The sequence below is a fragment of the Xenia sp. Carnegie-2017 genome, unplaced genomic scaffold, assembly GCF_021976095.1.
Source record: "Xenia sp. Carnegie-2017 unplaced genomic scaffold, XeniaSp_v1 HiC_scaffold_21, whole genome shotgun sequence".
NCBI classification, from domain to species: domain Eukaryota; kingdom Metazoa; phylum Cnidaria; class Anthozoa; order Malacalcyonacea; family Xeniidae; genus Xenia; species Xenia sp. Carnegie-2017.
In genome coordinates, this window is record NW_025813484.1 from 8,285,000 (window position 1) to 8,297,343 (window position 12,344).

The 12,344-nt window shown below is 35.8% G+C and overlaps 1 protein-coding gene across 1 annotated transcript; it reads right to left on the reverse strand.

Moving 5' to 3' along the window:
- Nucleotides 1-790: 790 nt before the first annotated feature.
- LOC124443531 (polyunsaturated fatty acid lipoxygenase ALOX12-like) lies at nucleotides 791-6,868 on the reverse strand. Its single transcript, XM_046993984.1, is given in 14 exon segments — nucleotides 791-1,162; nucleotides 1,464-1,679; nucleotides 1,820-1,922; nucleotides 2,140-2,159; nucleotides 2,514-2,597; nucleotides 2,665-2,756; nucleotides 2,759-2,839; nucleotides 2,980-3,169; nucleotides 3,278-3,363; nucleotides 3,628-3,796; nucleotides 4,122-4,525; nucleotides 4,934-4,992; nucleotides 5,531-5,596; nucleotides 6,723-6,868. Coding segments are annotated over 14 exon segments (1,860 nt in total). The 5' UTR covers nucleotides 6,779-6,868; the 3' UTR covers nucleotides 791-928.
- Between the last annotated feature and the right edge of the window lie 5,476 nt (nucleotides 6,869-12,344).

Here is a 12,344-nt window from a genome sequence, read left to right on the forward strand (position 1 = left end):
TAGTGGATCATAAAGAAATCGGCACAATTTGCATCCAACTTGCCACTCATCCTTGATGTTTGTGATCAGTGAAATTGGTACACATAAAGCTACAATGTCAACATTGACGATGATGTGCAGCATCAATATACAACATTCAGTTTTTACTTTGAGAGGCAATAACCATCAATTCTCCTTACTTATATTCATTGAATTACACACAAAAAGATTGCCCATGCGTGGTAGATTTTATAATTTGAATTTATAGTACTTACGAGATGTAGCTTAGAACTCCGATTGGAATCTAACTGTGTATCAACGATGTTTAAAATTATTTTTATAGTTTTAAAGACAGCCCAACCATTGGATGTTAAAATACAACATGAACGAACCATTACCTGTTCACGATAGAGATATTTCTTTATTTGCGAAAATTTCTAAACGCCTTGAAATCCCATTACTAGCAATAAGGCTGTAGCTAGAACGTTAATTTGGGTGGGGTATTTATTCATATATTCAGTTTTGAAAGTGATTTGGCTTCTAAAGAAATCAGTCGGGCACAACTGAATATATGAATATATACACCCCTCTCCCCGAAGAAAATTAAGGTTCTATAGCTATGGCCCTTCTTAGCAAACACTACCATTCCTCATATTTACAGTCTGTGAAGCTTCTTTTCTATTCATGTTTTTCCCACGACATTTCTTTCTACCTTCCTCCTTTGCTATCAAATCTAGTTATTCTGCATTACCGCGATGCCATCTTTCAACTAACAGTTTACAAAATCCCATATTTACCAATGCATAAACGATTTGAACAAAAAATTAATTTTTTAATTTCAACATAAGTTTCCAACGAATACAGATGACTACAACAACCACGTTACCACAAATCTCTGAGGCTCTGACATTGCAATATTTTAGCACTCATTCATAACATGCAAATTTTTTTATGTGGAAATACTGTTTGTTATCCATTTGGGAAGAAAATAAGGGTTAGTAAACTTCCCTGCAGCTAATCTTTCATCATTTCTGATGGTGATTTCATCGTTGATTGGTCCAATCAATCTTGCGTGGTATTTATTGACGACAGCCTTAGCACGATGATCTTTCAATTTGTCACCATAATCAAGAAGAACGTCAAAACGAAGCGAACCCAAAGACATGGATAAAGACACTTGTTCCTTTTTAAAACATATTTAAATAATCAACACTCTGAATTATCTTTTGCCTTGGATAAGTTGGGATTTCATGCGGCAAAGGTTTCATTTGACATAACTACACTGTTGTATCAGGGAAATACCAGAAATTAGTAATTTCATAGTACTTGCTATAGCTCTTACGATAGTAAGGAGTTGATTTGGGTCATCGCATAACTCTTTAAGGTCAATGTTGTTGAACATTTGTGTATGACTATGACTTTAGCGGTAGTATGCAGTCGTAGACATATCTGATCTAATCTAATCTGATCCAATTATAGCTTACCACGGCACCATCAGATTGTGGCAAACTGTCAAATTCAAACTCTCCCGGTGGTACTCTGGAATCGTTGTAAAGCTTGGTTGGTTGATTTGGTACAAAACCAGCGTAATAAGCCACTGGATAATTGACAGCACTGTGTTGCACTGGGATGAATACAATTCTCTTTACAACGTCGATAAGTGCACTTTTTGATGAAATCCTCGCTGGAAATTTCTTAAACTAAAATTAAGAGTGTGGGACATGATATATTTTTCCAGTAATTCTCAATTCACAACCTATTATATTCGCAACAATAGGTCGTAATCGTCCTAATTGTGTATTGTTAAGCTTCACATTGAGATCGTAAAGACTTGTCTTACCCTTCCAATTCCTCCATTGGGTCCAGTGCCATCTGCGGACAGTTCATTGGCGAAATCCTGCAATTCTTCATCTTTAGTCACTTCGTCATCATTTTCGTAATACCTTTAAAACAACATTGTTTGCAAAATGATAATTAACTAGAGATTTGCTAATCAAAAACGAATATCATATATAGTGAAAATTTGCTTTATTCAAAGATATTGGGGTTTTATGATCAAACAAACAGCAAGTCAAGCAATAATGAGAGGAAGTTTTGAAAAGACCATTCCATGACCAAAGTATATTTTTGAACACTTTAGGCAACGAACTCTGTTCTTACAGATTCACATATTCCCAGCATATTCAATTTCTTCCCACAAGGCCATCATCTCTGTAAGGAAATAAGGAAGTTCCTTCTTATGAACCTCGTTTCTGAAAGATACATTGAAGATAGTTCACAGCATACACAGTTTTTATTCATATCACATGAGCGTAAAATCTATTCTTAGTTTCATAGTTGAACATGAAGCCTTTGATTAAATAATAACCCAAACACTGTTGTTTTCACCCTAGGTGGCATGGTCCAACTAGCAAAATTACTACATGAGAACGAGGAATAAATTTGAAAGTTTGAAGATTCTTGCAAGGAAATTTAGGCAATGTTGAGCATCTCCTAAGGACTAGTTGAATTACAGAAAAAAAAAAAAAATTTACCCTCAAATTAGTCGCAAAGTCTGTGGTATCCCATGAAATTTCATTGTAGGCTCGATTGATAAGTTCACCACCAGATATCCAATGCTGAACAGTTTTCGTGAACTCATTTTTCCAAAGAGCGCAGTTAATCCCAGAGAACAAAAAAGGCCACGACAATGAGAAATATCTGATAAAGAGGATGGAATTTGGAAAGAGTCCTTTGCATAATGACACACATTGGTTCCATAAGAAGATGTGTCTTCGCTCGACAAGTTCTTCATAAGAGATCGGCATAATCCATCTTTATTGCCATTTCTTTCCATCAATTGGAGAGTACACTGGGGAATCTAGATACGTTAATTTGTAAAATAGTGAACAAGTTAAGGACGTTGATCTTCGAAACATTTGGTGTAGAACACTACATTCGATGTATAGACCATGTCAAACAGACATCGTCACATGCGTATGTTGAGGATTATTTTTTTACCTGAAGTAAGGTTTGTTTGAATGGCAACTGGCTTCAGGTCCTTACTACTCTTTTCCACGACAAACACACAAAAAGGACTTGATGACCACCTCATTTTTCTTCCTTTCGTTGTATCATAAAAATCATCCATGTCTGTCACACCAAATAACAGTTTGTAGTCGATGATGAAAGCCCGATTGTCATCAATCATCTGTTTCATGATCAAACAAAAAATTACTTCAAACATTCGTACGTGATATGCTCTTTTATAACTTATCAGTGTTCTCTTACAACGTTCTCTGACTGAGCGACTGTCTACCTTATTGACTGTTGTAGTTTCTCCTGTAGCTCTTGACATAGCTGCGTCCCAATCATAATTCTTGTTGACGTAGTCTTTTCCAAAGTCTATGATGAAAGTCATTGCGCAATGATTTATTACCATAGACCAATTCAACACCAAAGACATGTTTTACCATAGGGTTTCTCCATAGAAGTTGAATGCACATTTTAAAACACAATATTCATTTACATAACTATTTTGGTAATACATGCAGGAAAAACTACGTTGTTTTGAACTATGTACTTTCGACGAAGGGCATAATTTGTACATTTCATATTTTGTCCTCAGCTCAAATTCTTGATGTTTAAATGACTTTAAACAACTCTTACCTCCTTTTGTCATTTTCCTGATGGCCATCGGGTTCATGCCAGCCAACCGTTGCATTGTAAACACGTGATCATCTTGCCAATGTTCGTTCTTGATGATGTCATAAAATGGCAGTTCTTGCGAAGGATACTTTATGTAAGGAGACAAACTAGCTAGGCTGATTCTCATAGGCTGTAAAAATAACAGAATTTTTTCATACTAAGGAGATCGTTGCTGCTTTCATTAAATTGTCTTGAACCTAAATAACGTTCGATAAAAACTTCTACATTCATCATATCATCGTACCACATGTCATTAATTTAAGAGAGGAAATATAAAATTATGTAAAAACGGTAGCGAAAATAATACAAGAAAAATGAGATTCATTTGCACATAAACGTTACAAATAAAGCTAAAACTCATTTCATATCTCAAATGTGGTTGCGACATCTAATATTTTAAACACTTTGTAGCCCTACGTGTTTGCAGCATTTTTACTGACGCAGTTTTAGTTTACCTTTACACCAGGAAAGTTTATAGGAACAACACCTTTGGTTTGACCTGACCGAAATCTTTCCAACAGATTGAGGTAATCATCGTTTGTTGTGTACTTCGAATTCTTTAAATTGACTTTTGCAGCAATTATTCTATTCCAGGTAGCCTGGGCGATGTAGTTTATCAACCATTTCCTTTCGTGCAGTTCAAGATTTGTAAAACTGTTAGCGACAACTCTGGGAGACGGTTGATTGAGCAAAGGGTAGGACACACATTCAGCAAGGTTTTTTGATTCATTAGGATACCTTTTTGGTGGATTGGAAGGTTTCGTTAAAACGTAAAATTTACGATTAAGTTGTAAACTCGTATGACGAAGCAATGGGCACATTTGCAGCTTTACAAACTGTGGTAAAACAATACAGGTTTCTATAAAGGAAAAAATCAAACCATTTCATATTATGCTCAAATTCAAAGTCTTGACGATATTTTGCAGCCTTGCGTCTTGCTGAAATACAGACCTAATATTTGTTTGGCGTTATGAGTTAAGTTTTTCATGTCGTAAAATTTAAAATTATAATGTTTTACACAAAAAGCATATAAAATACAACACAGCAATGAACCAATAAATCCAAACTCAAAGTGTTCATCTAATATGACTGCCTAAAAAACGCCTTTTATAAATGAACTTTATGCTTATGAACTCTTATAAATCAGAAGAAAACGTTTTCAATTTTGGCGTATTTTTCAATCGTAAAGCTGTAACATTTTGCTTCACGCAGACGTCTGTGGAATCTATACAAAGACAGTTAAAATCTAGTAAACATTTAAACATACTTTTGTTACATTTTCCAAATAATCCTTTCGTCCATCCTTGACAACAATCTTTGTAATAGCTGCAAGTTCAAAGCCAACAGTTTCACCTAAATTATTCTATAAATCAACTGTTCACACAAGAGCCCATAAATGAGGGATGTAACACTTCCTATCTTTTTTTGTGAAATATGTATAAAAATTTCGTCAATAATCTGTAGACCAACTATAGACTAATTATATAGAGAGCAAAGAAAGTCAGTCGGCCTAAATTTTTCGGCTCCTGTTTGAAGTAAAGACATTACAACAGTCATGTCAGAGATTAATCTTCCTTGAGCTTTTTGAGCGATGTGCACTTCTGCATCCACAAAAAGTCATAGAGATCACACTACTGTGTTGATGGAACAACAGGTGATGGGAGAGGATTTATTAGAGCAAAACCAATAAGTAAATGACCGTGAAAGTTGAAAAACATGTGTTATGAGAGGATTGATTGATGTGAACTATCCATCAAAAGAAGATGACCGTGTGCATGGAATAACAAGTGATGTTAGAGGATTCATTAACGATTCTTTGTTCAAGTAAGTGAAATTTATAAACTTCATTTGGTCAAAGACGTACCTTTTAGAACGCATGACTTCCACCTCTTTCTTGTATTTGCAAGTGTGACTGAAGAGTCCAAAAGATCTAATGAAAAGTTATATGAGTATTCTTAATGGTCAGTCTATCATGACCGCTTAAATACGAACGATCCATCTAATGAAAAATCATATCGTAATGTCGTAGTTCTTTTTTTAACGGACTACATTGTCTGGTTTCAAGCATTTCATATCCAATATATACTGCAATCATGGTGCTTATGCTATCCCTTTCGGTGACGTAGCCTGCCTGCTTGAAAGTGAGATCGTACTATGTAAATATTTCGATGTTCACTATGCTAATCATGTGACCTGACCTTTACATAACACGACCAAAGTTTCACTCTCGACATTAATTCACAGATATGAACAATTTTTTAAGTTGCAGCGGATAATATTGTGTCAACATTTTCAATCATCATGTAGGAAGATTCAGACCATATTGAAGCCTTTTCAGAGCTTTTTCCTGTTTTGTGACAAAGCACACGCAAACAACACACGCACAAAGTAATCTCTGCATGTGCCAATGCGTAAAAGATGTTTTCATTTCCTGAAAGTTTGAGGAAACAAAGGTGTGCAAAAGCATAAAATTATTCAAGTGTGCCGTATATTGCTAGTGGTACACGATGCTAAAAATAAACATAAGTTCTCGATAGTTCCAAACAGAAAAATAGTTTCCAAATATATGTTAAATTTTTTTGAGCAAAGCAATCTGCACAGATATAAATTGAAAAACACGGAGGAATTCCTTTCTTCTCTTTAACTGCGACTCAACTACAGTCCAAAATCCATTTTTCTAGAACTCCAAACAAAATTTAGTCATGTTTGAGCAACTAATGGCAGCATAAAACTAAAGACAATGTAGAACTTAAGCGAAAGCATGATACACAAATCTATTGTGGTTAGTCATGGCTGAAATAATCTAATGTTGCAAAGGAAACGCCCAATTCCTAATATTCAACGCCCATTTCTAATAAAACAGACAAAAAAATACAGATAGTAATGAAAATTCAGTCTTTTAGTAAGTCATATGTTATAAGTGAAAAAGTAAACTTAATGTTAACACTGTACAAGAACACCATTGCTTACAGCTGACCAACACTATGCGTCTCCAACCAAGATATACGATAGTATGTACATTCGTTTATAAATGCAACAAACAAGACTTAACTTACATTGGCAAACCAGCCATCACAATTAGGAGATGAGACACAAACCACAAATTTAACATTTTTTCTCTTTAAACAATTTCGAAATTTTTAACCAGTTGATAACGCGAGAGCCAGATCTGAATAAATGATTCGCTCTGCAATTGACAATATTTCATATGGTCTCCTTCATGAATATTGTAACTAAGGTAATTGGATGATAGTAAAGCTCACTGTCCGATATCCAGCGGAAGACGGAAGACATTGGTTATTTAGTATTCACATCAAAGCGTCGAAGAGGAACGAAGCATTCATGAATTTTTACTACCAAACCAAATATATGCATGGAAGAGTTCGTCATTCATACTCACGAAATGGACCTAAGACCTCCGAATAGTATCCAACTACGTACCAACGATTTTTAAATTATTCTTATATTTTCAGGAATCATATGTCTAGCCAATACTGCCAAAAACTAGTCATTGACTCAATTGTATAGCACTACACGAGCAAACCTGCTCACTGACTATGCTATTGATCTAACTGCGATGTTAGTTCACAATACTACATTAGTATATTAGGAGAATAATTTCACAGACGAACAACAAAGTTGCCAGTGGGTGGGATTTGGACGACAGTTTTAATGATTCGTAATGAATAGTATATTTGGAGAATAATTTCACAGACGAACAACAAAGTTGCCAGTGGGTGGATTTGGACGACGGTTTTAATGATTCGTAATGAATAGTATATTTGGAGAATAATTTCACAGGCGAACAGCAAAGTTGCCAGTGGGTGGATTTGGACGACGGTTTAATGATTCGTGTAATGAATATATTTGGAGAATAATTTCACAGGCGAACAACAAAGTTGCCAGTGGGTGGATTTGGACGATAGTTTTAATGATTCGTAATGTATAGTATATTTGGAGAATAATTTCACAGGCGAACAACAAAGTTGCCAGTGGGTGGATTTGGACGACGGTTTTAATGATTCGTAATGAATAGTATATTTGGAGAATAATTTCACAGGCGAACAGCAAAGTTACCAGTAGGTGGGATTTGGAGGGTAGTTTTAATGAGTCGTAGTGAATAATATATTTGGAGAATAATTTCACAGACGAACAGCAAAGTTGCCAGTGGATGGGAATTGGACCAAAATTTTGATGTTCGGTTAAAGCCGGGTCGATTCAGACAACTTCGAGAAACAGAGAGTTTTTATAAAGTTTGCGTAAACACCAAACAGCACAAAGGATCTTTCTACGCTCCAATGCTCAAAGACATCCTCATTTCCTGTTTAAATGTTTTCAAAGGAGCAGAAAATATTTTCAAATATAGTGATGCAAAAACGTTTTAAAGAAAATAGCTTATTTTCATAAAATCAAGTAGAACAATGGAATGGAGAGCCTTCGGTCCACTTTAATCAGCGATTCTCAAACCTTGACAATAGACAGAACAAACAAATCAAACTTAGGGGAATTTTGCTGGAGGCTGGAAATATTAGTTGGGCATGTTACAACAAGACATCATGTCACATCATATTTGATAAGGAGAATATAATGAAAAAGCACTCTGATTGATTGCACTACCATCAAGTTTCTGGTCGGTAAAAGTTAAACAAATCGAGCTCTTATGTCTCTTATAGGAAACTCCCTATTCCGATACTTTAACTAAAACAGACCAACATAATACAGATGGATTGGTCATCATTAAAACAAGAGTCTAAAAGACAACCATGGATCTACGCCACAATATTTAATAGCACAACATCAAAAATATGCAGTTAACCAGTGCATTAACTTGTAAACATGACAAATTGACACAATCGATAAAGTTGACACAAATGAAAACTTGAACAGTTTGCGTCTCTAAACGATTAGAAGATTATAACCGGCTTTAACACGAGAGATAAATCCGAATGAATGGTCCGCTTCACAATTGATGATAATTCAATATTTCTTTATGAATAATGTAATGCATGTCCGTAATTGAGTTTAAAAACAACCGACAGCACATCGACAATGTCTAGTTTATCACACATCTGCAAAAAGTTAAATGTATGAAAATACCGAAATTAGCATGTGGATGAGACAACGCAGACGAAAGGCGTTCGATCGTCATTCAGTTTTTTCTATAAATTGGACGAGAGCAGTGAGCCATCAACTCTTATCAAAATACTCTTACTAAATCTCAGATCACTCTTAACTAAATCATAAATTGTAGCACATTTGATAGCTTTGCTCGCAGCTATCAGAAGTAAACCAAGCGCCCTTTTCTTCCCCCACTTTCGATGGCCTTGCTTGTATACATTGCTGCCTCATAGAATGAGCTTTCGAGTAAACATTTTCGATGCAGTCTATGAAACACAATATTCACGAACTTAATGGTACAAATTTCGAATGTGGATACACTTATTGCTTATATACATGTTTCCCTGTTTAATCACACCATTGGAATATAATGGAGTTTCTTCTACCTTGCCACTATTTTCTTACTTGTAAGGCTCAAAATCACAATTTAACGTATTCAAGTCGTAATAATGTAGCAATTTTGTCTTTCATAAGCTCAAAATTATCAAAGATTCTTCATTCTTGGAACCATGCAAACCTTGGAACCATTGCGACATATTGTGTGGTCGTATTAAAATATGTATTCTCAAGTGGCTTCGGAATCGGAAGCTCAACTCAGTCATCTAGTCATATATATTGGACGGAGAAACGATCACTGGAAACGATGAGCTTGACAAACAGGAAAGGTTAATGATGCACTATCTTCTAAGTCCTAACTAAGACCTTCGCTTAAAGCTGTCTGTGAACCCACTTAATTCTTAACTTCATATTTTCTTTCTTTTCATCATATTAAAATCAACTTTCTACTTGCCTCGTGTGCCATGAAAAACAATTTGTTCAACTTTCTAACTTAACCATCTTTTGAACTAAACTATTGTTTAAGGAATCCCATTCTACCAATTCATAAATGAGTTGAAAAAAGTCAATATTTGATTTCAATGTAACTACAAAAACAACTGAGGCTGCGACAAACTTTATGAATGCTCGTGCATTATGTGAGATAAAATACTTATGTATGAATACTGTTGGTTATCCATTTAGGCAGAAAATAAGGATAGGTGAATTTCTCCTCACTCAAACACGACTAAAACACGATTACAACATCGTCATTTTACCAGAAGACAAAGGACGCGTGACTGTGGTCATTGAAAGGAATGATTACTTTAACAAAATGGACACCCTTATTGACAACAGACAAACGCACGAACAACTCAAACGAGACCAAACACCATCACTAGTACGCAAACGTAAAAGCAAGATCTTCTCTATGACAAAAACTATCATTAAATCTGAACGTATTTACCATCGACTTAGATGTTCAGTACCACAACAACACAGACCATACGGACTACCAAAACTTCACAAACCACAAATACCAATGCGACCAATTGTATAGTTCATCATCCTGACGAAAACACCACACGAGTACATATGAGTACATACGACTGACATACGAGTACATTCGACTGACATACGAGTACATACGAGTGACATACGACTACATACTGGTCACCAGTATATATATACATATATATAACCCTAACCCTAACCATAACCCTAACCCTAACCATAACCATAACCCTAACCCAAACCCAAACCCTAACCCTATATAGTCGTATGTCACTCGTATTTACTGGTATGTCAGTCGTATGTACTTGTATGTACTCGTATGTACTCGTGTGGTGTTTTAGTCACGATCTATCATTCTGTGGTTCGCCGACTTACGAATTCTCAAAGTACTTGACTGAAATACTGCAACCACTTACAAGCAAATAAAAACACAAGCTACAATCCACTGAAACTTTCATTAAAAAACTGAGCACTATACAAATACCGGACGACTATATACTGGTGTCTTTTGATGTGAAATCACTGTTCACCAATATTCCACTTAATCTGGCACTTACTTGTACAAGAACCCTCATTACAAACACCACGGACGTACTGCCATTACCGACAGAAGACATTATGGAGCTACTGGAGCTCTGCCTCACCTCGACTTACTTTCAGTACAAAGGTACGCACTACAAACAATTACATGGAACAGCAATGGGCTCGCCCGTTTCTGCTGTAGTTGCTGAAATTGTAATGCAGTCTATAGAGGAAAGGGCGGTCACGACTTACAAACATGCACTACCTTTTTGGTTTCGCTACGTAGATGACACAATCACAGCACTACATGCGGACGAGATTGATGACTTTCACACTCACATCAACAAACAGAACAGCCACATACAATTTACCAAAGATGTCGAAGAAAACTGAACTCTTCCTTTTCTCGACTGTTTGGTAAAACAAGACAATCAAAAACTACGAACAACAGTTTTTCGCAAACCAACACACATTGACTGACTACTAGACCAATCATCTTACAACCCTACATCACACAAAGCCACCACAATCAGAACATTAACAAGACGTGCACAAATCATATGTAATTCACCGGACGCTCTACAGAACGAAAACAACTATCTCAAACGTGTTTTTGACAAAAACAACTATAACTCTGACTTTATCAAACGCAACACTTACAAACCCAACGAACCCAACGAAACGAACAACTCAGTGACAACAGCAACGATACCTTACATCAAAGGTACGTCTGAGACTATCTCGCGTATCTTACGACCATACAACATACATGTCGCAAATAAACCATCACAACGTTACGACAAGTACTAACGAACATAAAAGACAAAGAACAACCCAACGAATGACAATATGCAGTTTACAAAATAAACTGCTCCGACTGCCACGCCTCTTATATCGGGGAAACTGGCAGGAACTTAAACATAAGACTTATTGAACACAAACGAGCTACTAAGAAACAAGACAAAACTAATCACATTGCCGAACATCGCCGAATCACAAAGTACAACATTGACTGGGACTCGGCAAAATGCATTACTTACAGTACTGACTATAGACAACGGCTTACATTAGAAAGTTGGTATACCAACTTGGAACAAACCCCCGGAACAGATAACAGCAATTACCTGCACCTTACAAACGACTTATTCACAATACAAACAAACGATCAACTAAAAACCTTAAACTTCACACTAATTCACAATGACATTACACAATTGACACCCACAGATTTCTTGTACACACAATACAATGACGTAAGAACCAGATAACAAATACGGCTAACCTGAAGTTTACTCCTCATTTGACTCCGAAGATGACTACCGCTAAGGTTGTCAAAACGTCAGTCAACAACAACAAAAATAGTCCTTCTCAGGACTATACTAACCTGGACGATCTACATTTACAAACATGTAAGAATATTCCCAATCTTAACGTTGGTTTATGATTCATTTAGTTAAATATGGAAAATATAGACGCTTCGAATGAGTATATTTCTAATAAACCACTGTATGTATGTTTAGTGAAAAATAATTCAACCAGCAAAGACCAAGCAATGATAGAAAAATGGGTTCTTATAAACTTTTCAAAGAAAACGAAGGAAATTCAAATTCAGTAGAATCCTTTTCCAAGTGAAAGTTTCAACAGACATGGGACATATATAACTTTATATTTTAAAATGTGCATTTTAGAAATGCATTTTGTAGTCGCTA